General features: G+C 42.3%; 1 protein-coding gene across 1 annotated transcript in view; it reads left to right on the plus strand.

Annotated features, from left to right (window-relative positions):
* pcgf1 (polycomb group ring finger 1) overlaps nucleotides 1–22,119 on the plus strand; it is a 54,585-nt gene that overhangs the window by 25,665 nt on the left and 6,801 nt on the right. The window contains exons 3-8 of the mRNA XM_048538965.2: nucleotides 1,826–1,978; nucleotides 2,780–2,851; nucleotides 5,664–5,769; nucleotides 13,514–13,553; nucleotides 20,308–20,397; nucleotides 20,479–20,559. Coding sequence (XP_048394922.1) covers nucleotides 1,826–1,978; nucleotides 2,780–2,851; nucleotides 5,664–5,769; nucleotides 13,514–13,553; nucleotides 20,308–20,397; nucleotides 20,479–20,559 — 542 coding nt within the window. The remainder of the gene's footprint in view (nucleotides 1–1,825; nucleotides 1,979–2,779; nucleotides 2,852–5,663; nucleotides 5,770–13,513; nucleotides 13,554–20,307; nucleotides 20,398–20,478; nucleotides 20,560–22,119) is intronic.

Here is a 22,119-nt window from a genome sequence, read left to right on the forward strand (position 1 = left end):
ATCTGGTTCATTAATGTCCTTTCGAGAAGGAAACTGCCACCCTTACCTGGTCTGGTCTACATGTGGCTCCAGACCCACAGCAATGTGGTTGACTCTTAATTTCCCTCTGGGCACTTAGGGATGGGCAATAAATGCTGTCTAGCCAGCGACTCCCTCATCCCATGAATGAATAGAGATGCTGCAATTTCACAACTGGCTATAAGTGGCCTGATAGTCTGAGAGTCGTGAAGGCACAATGTAAATGAAATTCTTTGCTGTTTCTCAATTTTGTATGTCAACAGCAGTACAATGTCACATCTGAGGGGAAACTAGATATTCTGGAAATATGGCAGGTCAATCAGCACATCAGAGAAAAGATAATTTTTTGTTTGTATGAAGAGAAGCTTCTGGTTGAGTGCATTTGGAATATTTGTTATGCAGCCCTTTTGACCTGCTCCATCACAACATAGATGATGGCTGATCTGTATTACCACCCCTCCATTTCACCACTCTGTCACTCCATACCCTTACCTAATGAGCAGTTTTGATTCAGTTTCTGCCTGAAACATGAGCTTGTTTTTTTTTCCATTCGGTAGATCTGAATGCATTTTCTGCTTCCAGTATTCGTTGTGGATTTAAATTTCAATTGATTGCTTGTAGTTATTGATTAACACCACCAGGTGATGCTGTTTTTCCAGTAATATGCTTTCAATTGGCCCAAGAGTGAAAGGAAGCTGAAGTGGTTTCAGACTTAGTTCAGACGATGGATGTTGTACTGGGACCAAAAAGTACAATCATAAAATCACTCAATGACTAATTCCCTATGCTGTGCAAGGAGAGTTTTGATTAAACAATTAATGATTACACATTCAGTGGCATTGCTTTCCCACCCACCTCCCCAACCACTGACGCAAAGGAAAGATGTTCCAACATATGGCACCAGAACTAGCAGCCATAAGTATTAGATAGTCATGGATAAATTCAGTTGTGAATTCAAGGAAAGATACATTATTCAGAAGGTAGCTCAGAATATGGAACTTGACACTGCAGGGAGCAGTTAAAGCAAATAGCCCAGTTGCATTTGAGAAGTATCGGACACTTGAGGGAGGAGGGGAAAGAAAGAACTGTGACGGGGATTAGATGAAAAGAAGCTTGTGAGGAGCATCAACATGGAATGGATCTGTTAGGCTAAGTGGCCTGTTCCTGTGTTGTTCTCAGTGGGACATCTGAGCATTAATTGGCATTGAACAGTCAGTCCCTGTACTCAATTGCCCCTCCACCCGTAGTTACCTGTTCCCACCAGTATCGAAGTAAGTAACTGCAAAAGTCAGCCTTGATGGAATTGGCAAAAGAATTTCATTGGGGGCATAATGGGAGATGTGAATGTAGGTTCTATGCAGTGAGCCATGGTGATCTGGAATGAGCTGCCTAAAATGTTGGTGAAAGCCACCATTGGGTCAGAATACCAAAACACGCTCTTCCACTCACAGCTTTTGTGCAAAGACCAAATGGATTGCAGTGTTCCAAGCAGCAACTCACAAGTAGCTTCTTGAGGGCAATTGGGGATGGACAATAAATACTAGCCCAACCAGTAAAGCCCACGTCCCAGAAATGATTGAGGAAAATGCAGATTGAACAGTAACTTTCAAAGGGAAGTTGAATCGATGTTTGAGAAATACTCAAATTGCAGACCTGTGTGGATAAACTGGGTGGGGCAGGGGTCTGGGACTATTTGGAAAGTTTGGCAGAGGTGGAACACTGTATGCTGTTGTGCTTTAATGAATAATTGACACTGTGTCCCCAGATCAGTGGGTATTCTATCTTAATAATGTCTTTTTCTTTCTAGTCTGTAAGAGTTGTATTGTGAAGTACCTACAGACCAGCAAATACTGCCCAATGTGCAACATAAAAATCCACGAGACGCAGCCTCTTCTTAATCTTAAGCTTGACCGAGTGATGCAGGATATTGTCTACAAACTTGTACCAGGTCTACAAGAGAGTAAGTTTTAAGCATGTGTAGACGGTAAATTCTCATTATGCCAGCTTGATGCTCACTTGGTTTTACAAGTAATAAGTGTAAACTGGTTAAAACCACAAGCATTTTTTAAAAAATCTAACTTCAAAACCAACTGCAATGTAGAAAGAATGATAAAAATCTGGAATAATTGGATAGGGAGCAGAGATGAAGGCCAACACTTCTGACCTGCACCCCACCAGTGCCAGTCAGGAGTGACTCACTGTACTTCAGTCCTGGCACCAAGCTACCAGTTTGCTTCAGAAGCTCTTATTTGCTGTTGTAGGCTGTTAACGTTGCCTGTCTAAATCCCAGCAGATATCAGTCACTGGGGCAAGACTAGCATCTGCATTACTGACTGATACCCTGGCTGCTGTAACTATGCAGGTCCAACTCTGCCCTTCCTCTGTCATGCTGTAATCTAACTGTTCTTGGAGGAGGGATGGGCTATTGAGGCTGTTTAATTATTGGATGTTAATCTAGGAGGATGATGTACTGGAGGGAGAATATTTATTAGGCTATACGACCTCTTCACTTGCAGTCAATTTAACCATACATGGATTGTATTGACTACTCCCTCTCCTCTGCAATGTGAATATGTCACAAAATGTTGTCATTCTTATATCTGTGTCTCTTTAGTTTCCTCTCAGCAGTGATTCTGATTCCCTTGCAATAAATTTCTGTGTCCTGACCCCCATGGCATCTCATTTATAATCTTCATAATATTGGATTAATCTTGCCCAATTCAGTTTGAAACTGCATGAAATATGTTCCTTCTTTTTACAGGTGAAGAGAAACGAATTCGAGAATTCTATCAGTCTCGAGGGTTGGACAGGATCATCCAACCAGTTAATGAAAGTATGGAAATGAGAGAGACTGCGAGTTCTTGTACTGTGCAGAACTTCAGCTAGAGTGCAGCATATGTCATTGCAATTCAGTTGTATATTGCACTATGACTAGGGATTGATTCGTGTCTGTGCAAAGTGTGGTTTTGTCATCTTTTCCTCACAGCCATGTCTTAGGCCTGTGTCCTATCTTTATTTTCCATAGGCTGTGGATACAACTGGCAAGTATTGCTTTGTTGAGCAGCTGGTGACATCAGTCAAATCACCCTTTTGCCACAGGTCTGGAGTCCAAGCCATGTAAACTATATCATGCAAGGACACTAGATTTGCATCCCTCGAGCATACCAATAATTCTATAGTTTTGAGGTCACCAGTACTGATATTAGATTTTATTTTGATATTATCGATTAGTAAACAAATTTGAATCCTAGCCACCATGGAGGGATTTGAACTTGCATCTTTGGATCATTTGTTTAGCTCTCTGGATTACTGATCCAGTAATGTGACCAGTCTGATTCTACTTCCCCCTTTTGTCTCTCCCAGAGCTACATCTGGCATTTCTTCAGTGCAGACAGAGCCTTGTCAAAGTGCAAGCATATAGCTGTTGGCCCAGGTGCAGATTCAAGCTGCCAGCCCTCCAGAGTTGTCCTGGAATTCCCAGGAATTGAGGATTAATTTCCTGGACTCCGGCTGCAAACAGAAAAAGCAGTAGGGACAGTTCAAAATAAAAACAAAAGGCTTTATTTTCTTTTGAGTGATTCAGTTTGTTCTTTTGAGGTGACTTAAAAGGCTGTTTGGCAGGTTGAAGGTGGCAGATCATGTAATAATAACTCTAAGAATACATCCAACTGGAACGGGAAACTCTAGGTAAGGATTTCATTGTGGCTCGGCTGAGGCTTCCCAACCCATACAGTGGAAGAATCCTAAACAAAAACCGAAGTTGCTAGAAAAACTCGGTAGGTCTGGCAGCATCTGTGAACAGAAGTCAGAGTTAATGTTTCAGGTCTAGTGACCCTTCCTCCAGTTCTGAGCAAGGGTCACCAGACACGAAACATTAACTCTGGCTTCTCATCATAAATGCTGCCAGACCTGCTGAGCTTTTCCAGCAACTTCTGTTTTTGTTTCTGATACACGACATCCACAGTTCTTTCAGTTTTTGTTTAGTGGGAAAATCCCATTGACACAATCTGTAGCATTAGCCTTTACACTGAGCAAGGGGCTCGAGTGGGAGAACAGCAACAGAGTGGTTAGAAAGTGAAATTTGCAGCTATGTGAAACTATTGAGGTAAGTAGCAAGGATGTATGTGAAGGAAGAAGAAATATACTGCTTCGGGGAAGTGGCTCGTGGAGAATAACACCAGTGCTTAGCTTTTGGGCTATATGGCTTATTTACATGCAATGCATTTTACATATGTGCATGTGGGTACATTTGAAGCTGCTGGCACATGTTGGGCGGGATTTATATTGGCAGGAATGTGGCAAAGATATTCATAATTGGCTTATCAGCTAACTGAGGCTGTTGGTAAGGCGACATAAGGGGAAATGCTCAGTGTCGTGTATGTGTGACCAGCAAACTAAAGACTGAAGCAATGATTGCACTTTTTTTTAATATTAAAGGGCAGTGCAGAGTACAGCTGACTGACAAAAACCACATTATTTGTCTTAAAAGTAATGCACGGAGTTCAGTTGTGAAGGATAATAGTATGCCAGAACAGTCATATTTAATTCCAGCGCAGGACTGGAGGAAAGATGAAAGATTACCTGAAATAACTCTGCAGAGGCCAATATCTCATCATAAAGTCTCCCTTTATTTACGCATGGACAGTCTTTGAATTTAGTACTGTATTGTTGAGAATCAGGTACAAGAGTGTCAATATCTCGGATGCTCACCCTTTTTAACATGTCAGCTAGGGCTCCCTGATTGGTTCAGATTAACAACCCCAAATGGGAAGCTCTTATTCTGTGAGGAACAAAAGTATAAGTTGCTGGAAAAGCTCAGCAGGTCTGACAGCATCTGTGAAGAAAAGCCAGCGTTAACGTTTCGAGTCCTCAGACCCTTCCTCCGATGAGGTCCATCAGCCTGATTTTATTACAATGACTACAGTGTCAGTGCAGTATAACAGGGAGGAGAAAGGGTTAAGTATTAGACTTTATAGACAAGTTGTTGCTGTTGGTATCTGAGGACTTGTATAGAGAATTTGGGTGCTGCCACTTCTGTTTAGACAAATACCTACAGACTTCACCACAAATCATCCCACCAGATTTCTTGGCCTCCCTCTGTCCACTTCCTATCTCTATATTATGTTCTTAGTCCCTTACCTCCTAAGTTTCAAATTGGATTTTTTTAAAAGCTGACTTCTGGAAGTATATTGCACTCAGTCAACAAATGCCTTTTTTTTATTTTGACTGGAGACCCTTCGATTTCCCATTAGGTTGCTCCTCATGGGAAGTTTACTATTTTTCTATTTGTATGCAGTCTGTCTGACTTGCTGGGTGTTTCCAGTTACTACTTTTGTAAAAGCCCTAATATTGGATATTATCCACCAAACAGCAGGTTTGGCTCGGGATTTTAGATACTCTGTCCCCAGCCGTTCAATAATAATTTTAAAAAAAAACAGACGATTGGCCATGATGACTTTGAGAATTTAAAAGGCTCTGAGGGATTGGTGTGTGTCTGTTATCTATAGAATGACATGAAACGTATAGCACAGTAGCAGGTCATTTTAAACTAGCCAGTCTCTGTGCATGTTTGTCTGTGTCTGATCAATACCTGCTGGTGCCTGTCAATGTATGTAAACAGTTATTTTTCTCCCCTGTTTTGTCAGCTATGTCACCGGACCTGACCAGTTCTCCCTACACAACTTTCGATCACTCCAAAGCCCACTACTACAGATATGATGAGCAGGTTTCACTATGTTTGGAGAGACATGGGTGAGTTTTTTTTCATAATTATAATGCTAATAGGTCCCACGTTTTCTTCTTTTATAAACTGTTTTCCAACTCGTGGCTGTACTAAAATAATCTGGAAGGAATGTCATGGGAGTCAGTGAATGGGTGACATTGGATGAGGAACAGTTTTCAATATAGAAGAGAACAGGATTTGGCCATATGGCCCCCTTGTGCCTCCTCTGCCATTCATCATGGCTCCTGATCCAACTCAATAGCTTGCTCCTGCCTTTCCCCCAGACATTTTGACACATTTTGTCCAAGAGTTATAGCCAACTCCTGCTTGAAATCGTACAATAGAGTCATAGAGATCTACTGTACCACACAAAGGCCTTCTTGGCCCATCAAATTCACACCAGCTAAAATTACAACTGAACAATTCTTGTTCCATTTTCAATGTTCTAGCCTTGACTGGTTTCTGTGGTAGTGAATTTTCCAGGCTGACCAGGGTGAAGAAATTTCTCCACATCAGTCTTGAATGGTTTACCAGTATTCTTGGACTGTGACCCCTGATTCTGGACTCCACCCATCCTGACGCTCCCTCTTGTTAGGGATCGATCTAGTTTTCTCTGTCTCTAATTGATCCCAGAAACTGCCAAGCGCTTTTGGAAGATTTTGTCTACAAGGCAATTGGGCCTTGACTGAGACAAGTGGCCATGGGATCAGAACGCCTTTGCCAAGATGCAGTCCTCCTCTACCTCCTGCGCTGTGCTGAGGGAGTTAGACTAGCAGAGGTGCCACCTTTATCAGATGGTGGATGTAAAAGATTCCACTCTACTATTTCACAGAAGAGCAAATGAATTCTCTGTTCTGTTCAATGTTTATCTGTCTACCAGCATCTGAAAAACATACCATCTAGCCATTATCATATTGCTGCTTGTGGGAGCTTGCTGTGTACAAACTAGCTGCCTCATTTCCTACACTACAAAAATGACTACACTTCAAATGTACTTAATTAGCGTACAGGACTATGTATATAAATGCAGAATGCTCTATTCTGTTCCTGTCCTGTTATTGGGTTGGAGGGCACAGAATCTGCATCAGAAAGGGCAGGCTGGTCTCGGTTACCTGAGGGCTTTCACTTTAAGCGTCTGCCCTGAATGCTGGAGGGAGACCAGGTGGCAAGCTTCAGTTCAGTGTCTGGATCTTAAGCAGCGATATTCAAAAAATATCATCTTCAGTGCTGAAAATATTCAACAGCTTGGGCAGTCTCCGCGACCAAGATGACACATTAATGTTTTCAGTTATAAGAGATAATGGGAACTGCAGATGCTAGAGAATTCCAAGATAATAAAATGTGAGGCTGGATGAACACAGCAGGCCAAGCAGCATCTCAGGAGCACAAAAGCTGACGTTTCGGGCCTAGACCCCTTCAGTTAAATGCTTTTGCAAAGTAGAAGGTGGGAGGGGTTTGTTGGTTTCCACGCAAAATTTTACCCACCCCATTCTCCCTTCTTAATACTACTTCTAGATAGAAGTCATAGGGCAAGGGTCACTCATTGGCAGCAATTTAAGAGAAGCAACACGGACAGGCGCACACACAATCCCAACCAGTTGGCCGGTGTTGTACATGGTGTATTGCTTGGGTGAAGTACTACAGTCCCCTTGTGGAAACAGTGCAAGTTTGTGTAATCTGGAGATATTAGCAAGTAAGACAGTCAGGGTGCATATGTTTCTTTTCTAATTGTTTCATCTTGTTCTTAGCCCCACACCTTTTTCACCCTGGAAATGCTGCTGAATATAGAGGTTTATTGGCTTGATAAGTTTCCCTCTCTACTTGAGAGGGTTTATCAGATTCAGGCTGGTGTTAGACTGCCTTGCGTCATCTTCAGTTAGGGTGGAGTGAAGGGACACTGAAAAGGAAGCTTACATTCACATAACGCCTCACTATAACTCATTTATTATTTCCAAGTGAAGCTTTTGCAGTGAATTGCTTCAATAACGTGCTGCGTCAACATTTTTGCGCAGAGCAAAATCTCTTCAAGAACAAAAGGAACAGGTGGCTCCAAGCTTGTGGCCACACTTCTTTTGCCTCTTAACTGACTTGCCATGAACCTTGGTTTGATTACATGTCAATGAAATGTCTATTTGTGATAACCTCTTAAATGCAAGTGATGCTTCACCCTTGGCCAACCTGAAAGTTTTATTTTGCTCTGCTTACATGAGTATCACCTACAGCAGCATATCTACCCTCTTTGTCTATACGGTACATTAGTATTTTTGACCTGAGTATAACTATTACCTGCATTGATTTTAATTATTGCATGAAGCACTTGTGTGTTACCTTGACAGCGGAGAGGGGATCAGGGGAAGAGAGAGAAGGGTGAGCTGGTGTTGTACAATGCAGAAGGCAGGGAGCATGTTCAATCAATACACAAAAGGGAAAAAATGAAAAATTCCTATCGAGCGGCTTGTCCGAGTCCAGATTCATCACTCAATCTGGTGAATTTGCAGCAGCTGGAAGGCACTGGGGTCGATACTAATTTTAAAGCAATTAGTTTGGATGTGTTGCTATCAGCAAAGCTTGCGCACAAAGCTGTTGAAAACTCTGATAAACAGTTTACCAGTAGTGTTTAAAAAGACTGGTTCTCTTTCTGCCTGTCAATAATTTCAGATGTGCTTTCTTTTTGTTTTGAGAGAAACAAAGTGATCCCAGCAAATGTTCTTTTTAAAGAACAAAGAATAAAGTACTGGTTTTCCACTAGTCTGCCTTGTACAGGTTAGAAAGAGTCATCTCTTCCTCATTGCAGCACCCCCTTCCCAATTTTAAGTCAGATGTCAGGCCACATCCACCTCCATTCAGCTTGAGAATTTAGTTTCAATGTATTGTTGATTTGCTTCATGTGCTCTGCTGCAACAAGGCCTTTAAAGAAGTGAACAGTGAGAATTTAAGAATGGGACAGAAGAACAGCAGACATAGGGGCAAAGAATGGATAAAGAGCACAAGAATGGGACAGGAGAAGCATGAGACTAGGAGCAGAGATGAGCGGATTCTAGCAGTGGAATGGATAAGTAGCCACCGAAGGGAATATTGGGTAATACAATGTGAGGCTGGATGAACACAGCAGGCCAAGCAGCATCTCAGGAGCACAAAAGCTGACGTTTCGGGCCTAGACCCTTCATCAGAGAGCGGGATGGGGTGAGGGTTCTGGAATAAATAGGGAGAGAGGGGGAGGCGGACCGAAGATGGAGAGAAAAGAAGATAGGTGGAGAGAGTATAGGTGGGGAGGTAGGGAGGGGATAGGTCATTCCAGGGAAGACGGACAGGTCAAGGAGGTGGGATGAGGTTAGTAGGTAGATGGGGGTGCGGCTTGGGGTCGGAGGACGGGATGGGTGAGAGGAAGAACAGGTTAGGGAGGCAGAGACAGGCTGGACTGGTTTTGGGATGCAGTGGGTAGAGGGGAAGAGCTGGGCTGGTTGTGTGGTGCAGTGAGGGGAGGGGACGAACTGGGCTGGGGACCGCTTTGCAGAACACCTCCGCTCAGTTCGCAACAAACAACTGCACCTCCCAGTCGCAAACCATTTCCACTCCCCCTCCCATTCTTTAGATGACATGTCCATGATGGGCCTCCTGCAGTGCCACAATGATGCCACCCGAAGGTTGCAGGAACAGCAACTCATATTCCGCTTAGGAACCCTGCAGCCTAATGGTATCAATGTGGATTTCACCAGTTTCAAAATCTCCCCTTCCCCTACTGCATCCCTAAACCAGCCCAGTTCGTCCCCTCCCCCCACTGCACCACACAACCAGCCCAGCTCTTCCCCCCCACCCACTGCATCCCAAAACCAGTCCAACCTGTCTCTGCCTCCCTAACCTGTTCTTCCTCTCACCCATCCCTTCCTCCCACCCCAAGCCGCACCCCATCTACCTACTAACCTCATCCCACCTCCTTGACCTGTCCGTCTTCCCTGGACTGACCTATCCCCTCCCTACCTCCCCACCTATACTCTCTCCACCTATCTTCTTTTCTCTCCATCTTCGGTCCGCCTCCCCCTCTCTCCCTATTTATTCCAGAACCCTCATCCCATCCCCCTCTCTGATGAAGGGTCTAGGCCCGAAACGTCAGCTTTTGTGCTCCTGAGATGCTGCTTGGCCTGCTGTGTTCATCCAGCCTCACAATTTATTATCTTGGATTCTCCAGCATCTGCAGTTCCCATTATCTCTGAAGGGAATATTGGGGTTGAGTTGGCAGCGAGGAGGCATAGGACTGAGGTGTCAGCAGGCGATGTGAGATATGAATTGGGGGGAGCAGTAGTGTTCCAAGGACAGTCAACCCAAGAGTTGGTGAATGGAATGGGGAAAAAGAAAAAGTTGGAGAAAGGGGAGTTTAACAGGGAAAAAGAGCAGCTTTGGAATCAAGAAGGAATGTGATGCTGGAAAGCCCAAAATAGAAAGAGAACCGAACCAAGTGAGTATGTGTACCCATCTGTTCATTTCCACTTTCATAGAATCAAAGAATCCTTACAGTGTGGAAACGGCCCCTTCAGTCCATCGAGTCTACACTGACTCTCTTAAAATCATCCCACCAAATCCACCTCCAACCCCCTACCCTATATTTTAATAACCCTGTATTTCCATGGCTAATCCCCCTAACCTTTCACTTTAGATATTGTTGATGTAATCAGTAATTAACTTCCAGTCCTTTTTGTTAGAATGAATATAAATTCTTTACTGTGCAATACAAAATATGGATTGAAATTTGCTGCCTATTAGACCAAAAGATGTCGGAGCAGAAGTGGACCTTTTAGCACATCGAATCTTCTCCATCTTCATTGTGATCATAGCTAATCAGATTCTTCAACTCTATTTCCTTGCTTTTCCCCATAATCCTTGATTCTCTTTCTGGTTAAAAATCTTTATCTCTGTCTTTTTAATGCCATTACTCAACCTTAACAGCCCTCTGTATTTAAAAAAAGTCTTCCGATTTGACTATTTTCTGAGAGAAGAAATTTCTTCCTTACCCCTGTCTGAATTGGCACCTCCTGAACCTCAGAATCTCCTCGAATCTCCCACAAGATGAAGCAATCTTTCCACAACTACTGTCAAGCTCCTAAGAACCTTGTGTTTCCAAAAGTCTCCCCTCAATTTTCTAAGCTTAAACCAGTATAGGCCCAACTTATTTAACCTCTCTTATTAGGACAGACCCTTCATACCCAGGATCAACCAAGTGAACCTTCTCTGAACTGCCTCCAAACTTTGCTAAGATATTGTTGGATATAAGCTTATGCATATTTTATCCTGAAAATAACTGCTGTTTAAAGAAAAAACTTGCATGTACACAGATGCTTTCACAACCTCTGGGCATTTCAAAACATTTCACAGTCAATGACATGCTTTTGAAGTGTAATTGCTTTTCTAATATAGACAATGCAGTAGATCAAAAGAGGAGGAAATTAATGATCAAGATTTTTTTTAAGAATGTAATGACATCAACCAGGTGGACATAATAGAATGAGGTCCCTGATTTGACCAGGTTAACAGCCCCAATCAGATACCCTGGCTGACAGATCAAAAGATCAGTGTCAGATATTCTGATACTCTGTTAGCTGAGGGAGCAGGGCCAGTGTCAAGGACTTTCCACATGTAAACAAAGGGCAACTTAGTGATGGGATGCTGGCCTCTGTGGAGTTATTTCAACTTCTCTTTTCTTCAAAAAAAAATTACAATAGGATCTTTTCCCATCCACCCAAGAAAGCAGTTTAATATCATATTTGAGATGAGCACCATTCTTTAGTGGTTGAGCTCAAAACAGTGAGTGCCAACATTGGATTACATCCAATTCTAACTGGATTTTGAAAGGCATTTCAGAGAATTCTAGTCTTAGTTGCGAACTGTCCAGGCACGAATGGTCAAAATGACTACCTCCTGTGTTATATCAGTCCATGGTTTGATTCAACTACTTAGGGTAGCTGGTACAGCACTCTTGGCTGATTATATATTTCCTATCTCACCCTGAGGCTGATGCTTTGCCAAGGAGGTGGAGAGGAGGAGCCAGTTACTTTTTCGTCTGAAATCCCTCTTCAGTGGGAAACTAAAAGTTTGAATTTTCACAAGGGAGAGCCTTTAATTGGTGAGGATACTGGTTTCCTGTGCAAGCCCGCATTGAAAACAGTTATCACCCAAGGAACCCAGTGAGGCTGCTGGTTGTCATGAAGAAAGTGCGATGTTACAGGAGCTGCAAGCCTGGCACTCATTAGGCGTTTGGAGGGTGTTAGCCTGCAAAATATCAAATTTATTGAACTCAGTTTTGTAACTTTGATTTGACTCTTGCCCTCTGGATATCTCATCTGTTAAAGACTACCATACTTGCAAGCTGCAGTCATAAAATATCATTGATTTCTGTACATACTTCACGACTTTATGACATCCAAAACACTTTACAGCTAACGCACACAGTGAGACCATGCAGTCATCAAAATGATAATAATCAAACCTGTTAATTGTGGGTGTTATTTGAGCAATACCTATCAGTTTTGCTTTTAAGGGTAATTACGCCACAGGATTTTTTTTTCCCAAATGTTCCCTTGATGAGGTAGAAGGGGCCTCAATTCACACACCAACCTCAGCAAAGACTACTTTGCCACGGTGCTAAAATTGTCAGCCTTGGCTCATTGGCAGCTTTAGTTTAATGGTAGTCAGAAGGTCAAGCTTTACTTTTTCTTTTTCTTTTATAAAGTTGGCGTGTAAATGTGCCCCTTAATTCTATCCAGGTGCCACAGCGAACTAGCGCAGACAAAAGCTCAGGTTGTAAGCGGAGAAGTGAGGGAATAGCTTAGTACCAAATTTCATTAGAGATATTGAGTTAACACTTCCACCAAAATAATGAGAATTGATGCTGGCTGTTTTATTCATGAAACAGGGTTAACCTTGTTGGGACTCGGGCAGCTTGATGTAAATCTGCTTATTATTCAACTATTGCACATGGGATAAAATGTTTCGCATAATAGAAAGAATAATTAGAGGGTCACCATGATCTGATTGATCAGCTGCATTGAGTTTATTGGGAGTGCATTAAGGAAATAATTCATTTTGTAACCATTATTGCTGCAAGTTTAAGTAGTGAACTTTATTTGAATTTTATATTTTGTTTCCCTGTTCCCATGATGATTGTAGCCTGATGTTTGCTTTTTTCAGTGTTTTCCCTTCGATTTTTGTTTTTGTTTTCTTTTCTTCCCTGTTCTCGTCTCTTGTAAACGAGTTATTAACTGCATATGGCTTCCCACGTGTACAAGTAGCCTTCCACTGTTGCCTACCTGCCGCCTTTAGACTTTTTGCCCAGCAGCATGTACACTGAGAAGATTGACTAAACCAAAATCAAACTAGTTTGTAACCAGTCCTCCTTCAGTGCAGGAGGCTTCCTAATCCATTGGTGGCGTTTAGAAGTCGTGATCTACTTTGTAAAACAACTGAGCCAGTTCAATTGGTTAGCTTTAAATTGTGATGCATTGGAGCACGCTGCAACTAGGGCCTGCTTGCTGTCACAAATTTGTCACATATTTACCGGGCATGTGCACTAGCACTGCTAGCAAGAGGGGCTCGCATTTGTTCTAGGCTATTTGATTTCCATCGACTCAGGCCTAGACAGTGTAGTACTAAAGTCAGGTGCCCAGTATGTTCAGATTGGTAAATATTTTGGGGGCTTTTGTTTTTACTGAGTTTGGTTTTTTGGAGATGAGAGAGCCTGTATACAGACTTACGTTTTTCTATTTTGTTTTTGTTATCCTGCAGTTCCTCCCTGGGTAAAGAGAAAGGGAAGCTTGTGTTACAGGTAAGAGACTAAGCTGGGCCATGTTGGTCACCAATTGCTGTATTTATTTTGCATCTGACACTTCCCAACAGTAGCTTTTGATGTAGATTTCGATACTTGCACATTCAAATCCCTGTTACCTTGCCTCTTCCTGTCTCTAATCAGCTTGAGTCCTACTGTCCTCGGATCTCTGCACTTCTTCAATTCTGTTCTCTTGATTCCCCCAATTTCTACCACTTCACCATTTTGGCCATACTCTCAGCTATTACTTAGCAGCAGTAGCCTTACCAAGTGCAACAATGTTGCAGGTTATTTGTACCTGGAAATTTTCTAGTTGCTGTGCCTACAATTTTGGTTGACCTGCCAACAGATGGGTTAAGCATATTTTGAGGCAAGTTGGGCCTAACAGCGTCGGCCCGTGGACAGCTGGCAACAGTTCTACGTGGTCCTATGGCTAGGCTGCTTGACAATCTGAATGCGTGGTTAAGAACATTTCACTGTACCAACCATGACAAAAAAAACATGCGCAATCTCCCTGGTATTGCTACCAGCCCACCAAAGTAGACAGAAGTGAAGGAGAAATAACAATGTCTCAGGTTGAATGACTTTGTCATCAACGAGGATAATAGCAGTAATATTGACAAGATTCATGGTCCAACCCCTTTCCTTTTGGGGTGTGGACAATACTGCCCTAGTCACAATTATTAACCATGTTTCGTCGTCCAAGGAAAGTTGTGGCAGATGCAGAACATTGTGTTGACGTTAATTGACATTTCAGTCAAAGTGAGTGCTTGACTTCTCTAACAGTATTAAGTGACTTTGACATTAGTGAGGCTTGATCATGAAGGTGATGGAAGTTCTCTCCCTTGAAACCACTGGCATACCGGTTCGGGATTTTTTTCCAAGAATCCAGCTGAATTATTGAATTCGTGGTGGGATGTGTAATGTGAACTTCTGCATTGAGAGGGTAGAATACAAACCACATAATGACCCACCGCCTTGAAAGTCAATTTCTTCAGGTGGATGAGAGAGTAGAGGTGTTTCACCAGTTGGTTAATGAACTTTGTAGGCAGCCCTGTGTGTCTTATGTTCTGGCAGAATACTCTGAAGTCATTCAGCCTGTGTGCTGCTCTGACACAATTCCCAGATGCAGAAGGTGTTTTATTCTCTGTGTCTGTTCTAATAGCCAGACCTTCAGTAAATCCAAAACATATTTAACATGAAGTAGATACAAAGCCTGCAGTTAATGCAAGGGCTCAAGGGTCACGAATCATTTCACATCACTACACTACAGCAGATGGGGTCTATTGATTTTTTTTTCATCGTGTGTTCTCAGATCATTGAAGTAGAATTCAATTATTCCCACTCTTGTCAGAAAACAGTCTGTGTACCCCTCCTCCCTTTCCCAGTGGACACATGCACAGAGTAAATAACACTGGAGTTGTTAAATCATGCAATGTGATGTCAGGTGAAATTCAGACATTACCTGCTCCCGTTGGCAAAAATTGATGTTGTACAACTTCTGTTTCAAAACTTTTCTTCCTCCTCTAAAATCCAGAATTAGGTCACATGTTTTCAAGGTATTAATTGATGTCTATGTGCTGCAAGCCTTTATTAAACTTTTTAAAAACTTGGATCCTTTTCTTTTTCAAATATCCTTCTCCCAGCGCTCAGCTATAAGTTGTGTGATAACAAGATGTGAACCACGGCTCACTGGATAACATTCTCTCTTATCATCAGAAGGCCTTTGTTCCATGTTCTACTCTGGAAATTTTTTTTGAGCACCAGAACCCAAGCTGACACTGTTAGTGCTGAAAGGATGAGGCATTAAACCATTTATACATTCTTAAATGGAGGCAGAAGATCCTTGGGCTCCAGTGCCAATAAATGTCCCAAGCTAGATCATCTGGACATTATCACCATGCCATTTCTGAGAGCTTGTTCTACACAAGCAGGCTGCAGCACTCTCCTGTATAACAACATGGCTAGATTTCAGAAGTAGTGCACTTTGAAACAGGCTGAGACTCCTGAAAGGTGTCAAATAAGTGAACATTTTTTCTATTGTTGTTTTCTTTCTGTCTCTTGATCTATTCTTTTACCTCTTACTTCAAAATATAAGAAATACAAATGGATCATGCAACCTGTCAAAGCCTGCTTCAGCATTCAGTGCGATCCTACCCATTATTCTGCACCATCTCCTTTCTCACTTCCCATAGTCGCTGTATTCCCTTTTGAGGTCGGAATTCTATCTGTTTCAGCCTTAAATATATTTAACAATGTAGTATCTGCATTAGAAAGATTCACAATTTTTGCACTTGGTTTCTTACATTATAAACAGACAAATGCTATTACTGGAAAATTTTGAGACGTTCACTAGTTGTAAAGATGCTTTATACAATGATCTCCGAGTGATTGAGAACTCTGGGTCTGTACTTGGAGTGTAGGATTGGGGGGGCGGGGGGGAGGTGGGATCTAATGGAACATTCAAAATATTGAGAGGTCTGGATAGAGTGGACACGGGGATAATGTTTCCAATAATAGGAAGATGCGGACTTGAAGGCACAACCTCCGAATGAAGGGTTGACAGTTTAGAACTGAGGAGGAATTTCTTCAGCCAGTGTGTGGTGAATCTATGGAACTCATTGTCATAGAGGGCTATGGAGTTCGTCACTGAATGCATTTAAGACGGAGAGAGATTTTTAATTAGTAAGGGGATTAAGGGTTAAGGGGGAGAAGGCAGGAGAATGCCTCTGAGAAACATATTAGTTGTACGATCACAACAGAGCAGATTCAGTGGGCTGAATGGTCTAAATCCTGATCCTATATCTTGTGAAATACAAGTCATTATTTCTTCCCAACACTTTGTCTTTTTCTTGTGTTCCTGCACAAGATTTTTCTTGTTGACGCTTTTGTGTCCACATGCTCCCCTCCATATTCTCTGTCCCCCTTGTTCCCACACTTATGCTCTAGCAGGCACTCCTGCACCTGCTCTACCACTCACCATGTCATGCTGTTACCTACCAAACTTATTCAAATAGAATTGTTGCAGCACAGATGGATTCTGTTTTGTCCTACCATGTCCCTTTAAAAATCTATTCATTTTTGTTCCCTTTCTCTCCATGCCCTTCTTTTAAAACCAAAAGCAATTATGGATTTTGCGATTGCTCTCAGAAGGATAGGGTGGATGCGATTGAGTGGATGCAAAGGCTGGTGGCTGAGAGCAAAGGAAGAAGCCAACAAAGTTTCTACTTCTGTTTGGAGGAAATAGTGGTGTTGTGGTAATGTCACTGGACCAGTAAGCTGGAGCTCATGTACTGGGGTTATGGGTTAAAATTCCACCATGGTGGCTGGTAGATATTTAAATTGAATTAATATGAATGGAATGTAAATGTTAGTTTCATTTACTGAGTCTATTAGCTGTCTCAGTTTAAGGGCAATAAAGAATAGATGACTACTGCTGACCCTAGTAACAATGTCCATGCCCCACTAAGCAATGACGAAAAGAATGTTATCAGGATCTAGTATGAATAATACAAGCTGGAGAAACTTCAGAAGGACAGCAATGCTCCCACCAGCAAAATGGAACAAACTGCAAAAGAAACAAAGTGGAACATTAATAGATTCATTTGATGTACAATTTGCAAATTGTACAATGTTCAATCCAGAAGGATGCCAATAAAAAAAATCCTTTACAAGGATTTCTCTTGTGCAGAATATTTTCCCCTTTTATCTCTTCTTTTCTGTGGTGATAGCTTGCCCAAGTGCTTCAGTTCTGTTGAAGAGTCATCTAGAGTTGAAACATTAGCTTGTTTTATCCCCATGGATGCTGTCTGACCCACTGTGATCTCCAGCATTTGTTATTTTCAGTGCAGCTCATCTTGATTCAGTTTTGTCCCATTGTAAGAGGAACATATGCCATGTGGCCATGTGTAGAGGAGAGGAGGTTCTGGCTCTGATTATTATTCAGCAGTAGTCTTGATGTTTGTATATGTTCTCAAAATTGTGGGACCTAGGAGAGTATGAGGAGGATTAAGCACTTAGATTGGGATGTGGTCCTCCAGATTCTACAACTTGAACCTGGTGCATGTGTTTGGATTGCAACTTGTGTCCAGAACCCAGCTGCTCACTTGTATTCTAATAGTACTGAGATCTGCCACCCATGCTATAGTTAATTTAAAGTGCACCTGCACACAAGTGAGATGTGGATTGCACTGCTGTTGCATTGGACCCCAGTTCTAGTTTTCATAGAGGCAAATTATCTAATGCTACTAGATATAAAGGTAAATGGAACATTAGAGGGGGCTTTGGCAATGATGTGATGCTAATGTAAAATAAACTGACCGCACTGATAAAGGATATCTATGAAAATCTTCCCGGAAATTACCTGGATGCTCACCTATTTGTACTGAAAATGTCTTGTTTGGGATCCGGAAAAGTGTGAGTAACCCAGATTCACTGATTGCCAGAGCTGCCTCCATCTTGTGTAGAATATCACCACCTGATGAATTATTAGACCTTGCACTTTTTCCCCTCTCTTACCTTAGCACAAAACCAAGTCTAGTTGGACCAGTGGTCCATCAACTACTGAGCGTAGCCATGTAACAAAGCGGGGCTGGATTTATACAGTTAATGGTAGGATCCTGGGGAGTGTTGCCAAATAAAGAGACCTAGGGGTCCAAGTGCATAGTTCATTGAAGGTGGAGTCACAAGTCGACACGGTAATGAAGGTGATGTTTGGAACACTTGCCTTTTAATGGTTAGGGCATTGAGTGTAGGAGTTGGGATGCCATGTTGCAACTGTACAGGACAATTTTGGAATACAGCATTCAATTCAGATCTCCCTGCTACTGGAAACTTGAAAGGACGCAGAAAAGATTTATAAGGGTGTTGCCAAGTTGGAGGGTTTGTGCTATCGGGAGAGGCTGAATAGGCTGGGGTTATTTTCCCTGGAGCATTGGAGTTTGAGGGACAACCTTACTGAGGTTTATAAAATCATGAGGGCAATAATAGGGTGAATAGCCAAGGTTGTCTTTGTAGGGTAGGGAAATTTAAAACTAGAGGGCATAGGTTTAAGATAAGAGGGGAAAGATATAAAAGGGAAGTTAGGGAAGTTTCTCATGCAGATGGTGGTGTGTGCATGGAATGAGTTGCCAGAGGAAATAGGGGAGATAGGAACAATTAAACATTTAAAAGGTAACTAGCTGGGTACATGAATAGGAAGGGTTTGGAGGGGTATGGGCCAAAGGAGAATTGCAAGGCTTTTTATGCATGTATTAGAAGAAAGAGGATAGCAAAGAAAAGAGTAGGCCCCCTCAAGGACAAAGGAGGAAATTGTGCACGGAGCCACAGGAAGTGGGAGAGATCCTTAATACGTACTTTGTATCAGTATTCACTGAGGAGAAGGACATGATGGATGTTGCAGTCAGGGATGAGTGTGTGAATACTCGAGAGAATGTTAGTACAGTAAAGAAGGAAGTTTTGAGTATCCTAAATTGCATTAAGATAGACAAGTCCCTGGGGCATGGAGTACAAGAGTTGGCAAAACCTGTCGCAGCTACATAAAATCCTTGTTAGGCTGCATTTGGAGTATTGTGTGCAGTTTTGATTGCCACATTACCAGAGGGACATGGAAGCTTTGGAGAGAGTGCAGAGAATGTTCGCTAAGATGTTGCCTGGTCTCAAGGACATTGGCAATGAGGAAAGGTTAAAAAGGATTGTTTTCACAGAAAAGACGGCAGCTGAGAGGAGACCTGATAGAGGTCTACAATGTTATGACAGGCACAGATAGTGGATGGTCAGAGGATTTTTCCCACCATTGAAGTTTCAGTTACGAGGGGGCACAGGTTCAAGGTGAGGGCAAAGGTTTAAGGGAGATGTGTGTGGGAGATTTTTCATGCAGAGAGTAGTAGGGGCCTGGAATGCACTGCCAGACGACGTGGTAGAAACAGGCACATTGGTGACATTTAAGAGGCATCTGGATGGTTACGTGAATAGGGAGGGAATAGAGGGATGCAGACCGAATAAGGGCAGAAAGTTTGTTTTTTTAGTTTAGTCAGAGCATGATGATCAGCACAGGCTTGGAGGGCCGAAGGGCCTGTTCCTGTGCCATGTTTCTCTTTTGTTCATTGTAAATGCTGGCAAATGGCGGAGGTGATGGTCCAGTGGTATTACCGCTGAGATGTAAATCCAGAGACCCAGATAACTCGGGGTGTGAATCTCACCATGGCAGATGGTGGAATTTGAATTCAGCAAAAATGCCTGGAATTAAGAATCTGATGATGACCATGAATCCATTGTCGAATGTTGGAAAAACCCCATCTGGTTCATTAATGTCCTTTAGGGAAGGAAACTGCTACCTTTACCTGGTCTGGGCTGCATGTGACTCTGGACCCACAGCAATGTTGTTGATTCTGAACTGCCCTCTGGGCAATTAGGGATGAGCAATAAATGGTGCGTGGCCAGTGACGCCCTCATCCCGTGAATGAATAATAAAAGTAAGGCTAGATTAATTTAGCATATCTGGTTGGCATGGACAAATTGGACTGAAGGATCTGTTTCCATGCTGTACAACTCTGTGACTATCATCAAACCTGAGGCCTCTGGGGTCTGTATGGCTTTGTGTTTTCAATTCCTTGATGGAGTTTTTTTTATAATAGAAGGGACTAATTTGATCATATCAAGAAAATGAGCCTGATACTTTGTGTCCAGGGGAGTGAAGTGAGAACCAAGCCAGACCACTGAATATTTTTTCTCTTTTTTTATTTAATACTTGCAGCAAAAGTACGTCCGATGTTCAGTCCGAGCAGAGATCAGGCACTTGAGGAGAGTTCTATGCCATAGAATTAATGTGCTTGATCAGCAACAGGTAAGCTAGGGAGGGCTAGCAAGGAATTGATTTGTTTCTTTGCCATGGTTTGCAAAAATATAATGGACTTTCTTTCTGCAGGTGCAAATATTGTTTGACAATGAACCTTTGCCAGAACACATGACCATGAAACAGCTCTGGCTCTTGAGATGGTATGGGAAGGTGAGTGATGAGTATGCAAGTAGCTGCTTGAGTACTTGAGGGAGAAAGACAGAGAAGGATCCCTAAACAAGGCCAGATTAAAATAGGGAGAAACTTGTATAGCCTATGAATGCTGTGGTGTCGTCTTATTCCTGATTTTTAGCAGTGGAAACAATTTTCCCTTATTTACTCTATCAAAACCTTTTTTTAAATCATTTGGAACATGTCTTTTAAATCTGCCCTTAACCCTTCTACTTTTTGGAGAACGATCCCCAAGTTTCAAAATCTGCTATAGTTCCCTTATCTGAGTTATTTTCCTTTTCACCACGCCTCTTGTGGTGCCAACCATGACTTTCTTGAGAACACATCAACACTAATGTGCATATTGATGACTTGGACAGCAAAGAGCAGGAACTCAAACACTGAATGCTGTAAAACCCTGATGGAAACTGCCTTCCAAATTGAGAAACTTCCCACTACCATCATTGGTGATAGCAGGAACTGCTGATGCTGGAGGGTCTGAGATAACAAGGTGTATATTGGATGAACGCAGCAGGCCAGGCAGCATCAGAGGACCAGGAAAGCTGACGTTTCAGGTCTGGATCCCCCTTCAGAAAGGGTCTGAAGAAGTGTCCCGACCTGAAATGTCAGCTTTCCTGCTCCTCTGATGCTGCCTGGCCTGCCATGTTCATCCAGCTCAACACCTTGTTATCCCACTGTCGTTATCCTCTGCTCCCTGCCTGTCAGGAATTTTGGATCCAATGTGCCTGTTTGCTATATTCATTCTTACTTTCTTGACCCCTCTCCTGTGAGGGACTTAGCCAAAGCCTTGCTAAAGACCAGGCAGGCTACATCAAATGCATCAACCTCATAACCCTCATGGTTACCTACTTAAAACATTTGATCAAATTTGTCAACCATTACCTTCTTTTAACAAGTTTATGCTGATTAATTAGTATCTGTCCAAGGTGAGGTATATGCTGTCCCTTAGATTTTTTTCCTAATAAATTCCTGACCATTGAAGTTCAACTGACTGGCCTGTAATTTCCAGCTGTACCCCTTCCAATGATTTTCAATAATGGGACAACATTAACAGTTCTCTGGTCCTCTGGAACTTAACCTGCAGCCAGAAAGGATCTGCACATTACTGCCAGAGCCTTGATAGCCTGGGATTGATTTCATCCAGGGCTCTCTCTGTCTCTGTCTCTCTCTCTCTCTCCCCCTCTCTCTCTTTCTCGCGCTCATTTATTCTAATATTTCATAGTCCTCTAACCTGTTGTCTATACCTGCATCATAGTTTTCCATCGTAAAGATTGATGAAGACTATTCGTTGAGGACTATGCTCACACCTTCCAGATCCACACAGTATTTTTATCATCCCTAATGAGCCCTACTCTTTTTTTTCTTAATTATTCTTATTCTTTACCTATTTTAAACTCCTTTAGGCGCTCCTTTTATTCCAATTGCCAATGCGTTGTCATGCAATCTCTCAGCTTTTACAATTTTTTGTTTTTTCAAATACCCCTTGTGCTTTTCATATTCCTTAAGGACTCCATCATATTGAGCCCACTGATATGGTTT

Source organism: Stegostoma tigrinum, chromosome 1 (genome assembly GCF_030684315.1).
Source record: "Stegostoma tigrinum isolate sSteTig4 chromosome 1, sSteTig4.hap1, whole genome shotgun sequence".
Lineage (NCBI taxonomy): Eukaryota > Metazoa > Chordata > Chondrichthyes > Orectolobiformes > Stegostomatidae > Stegostoma > Stegostoma tigrinum.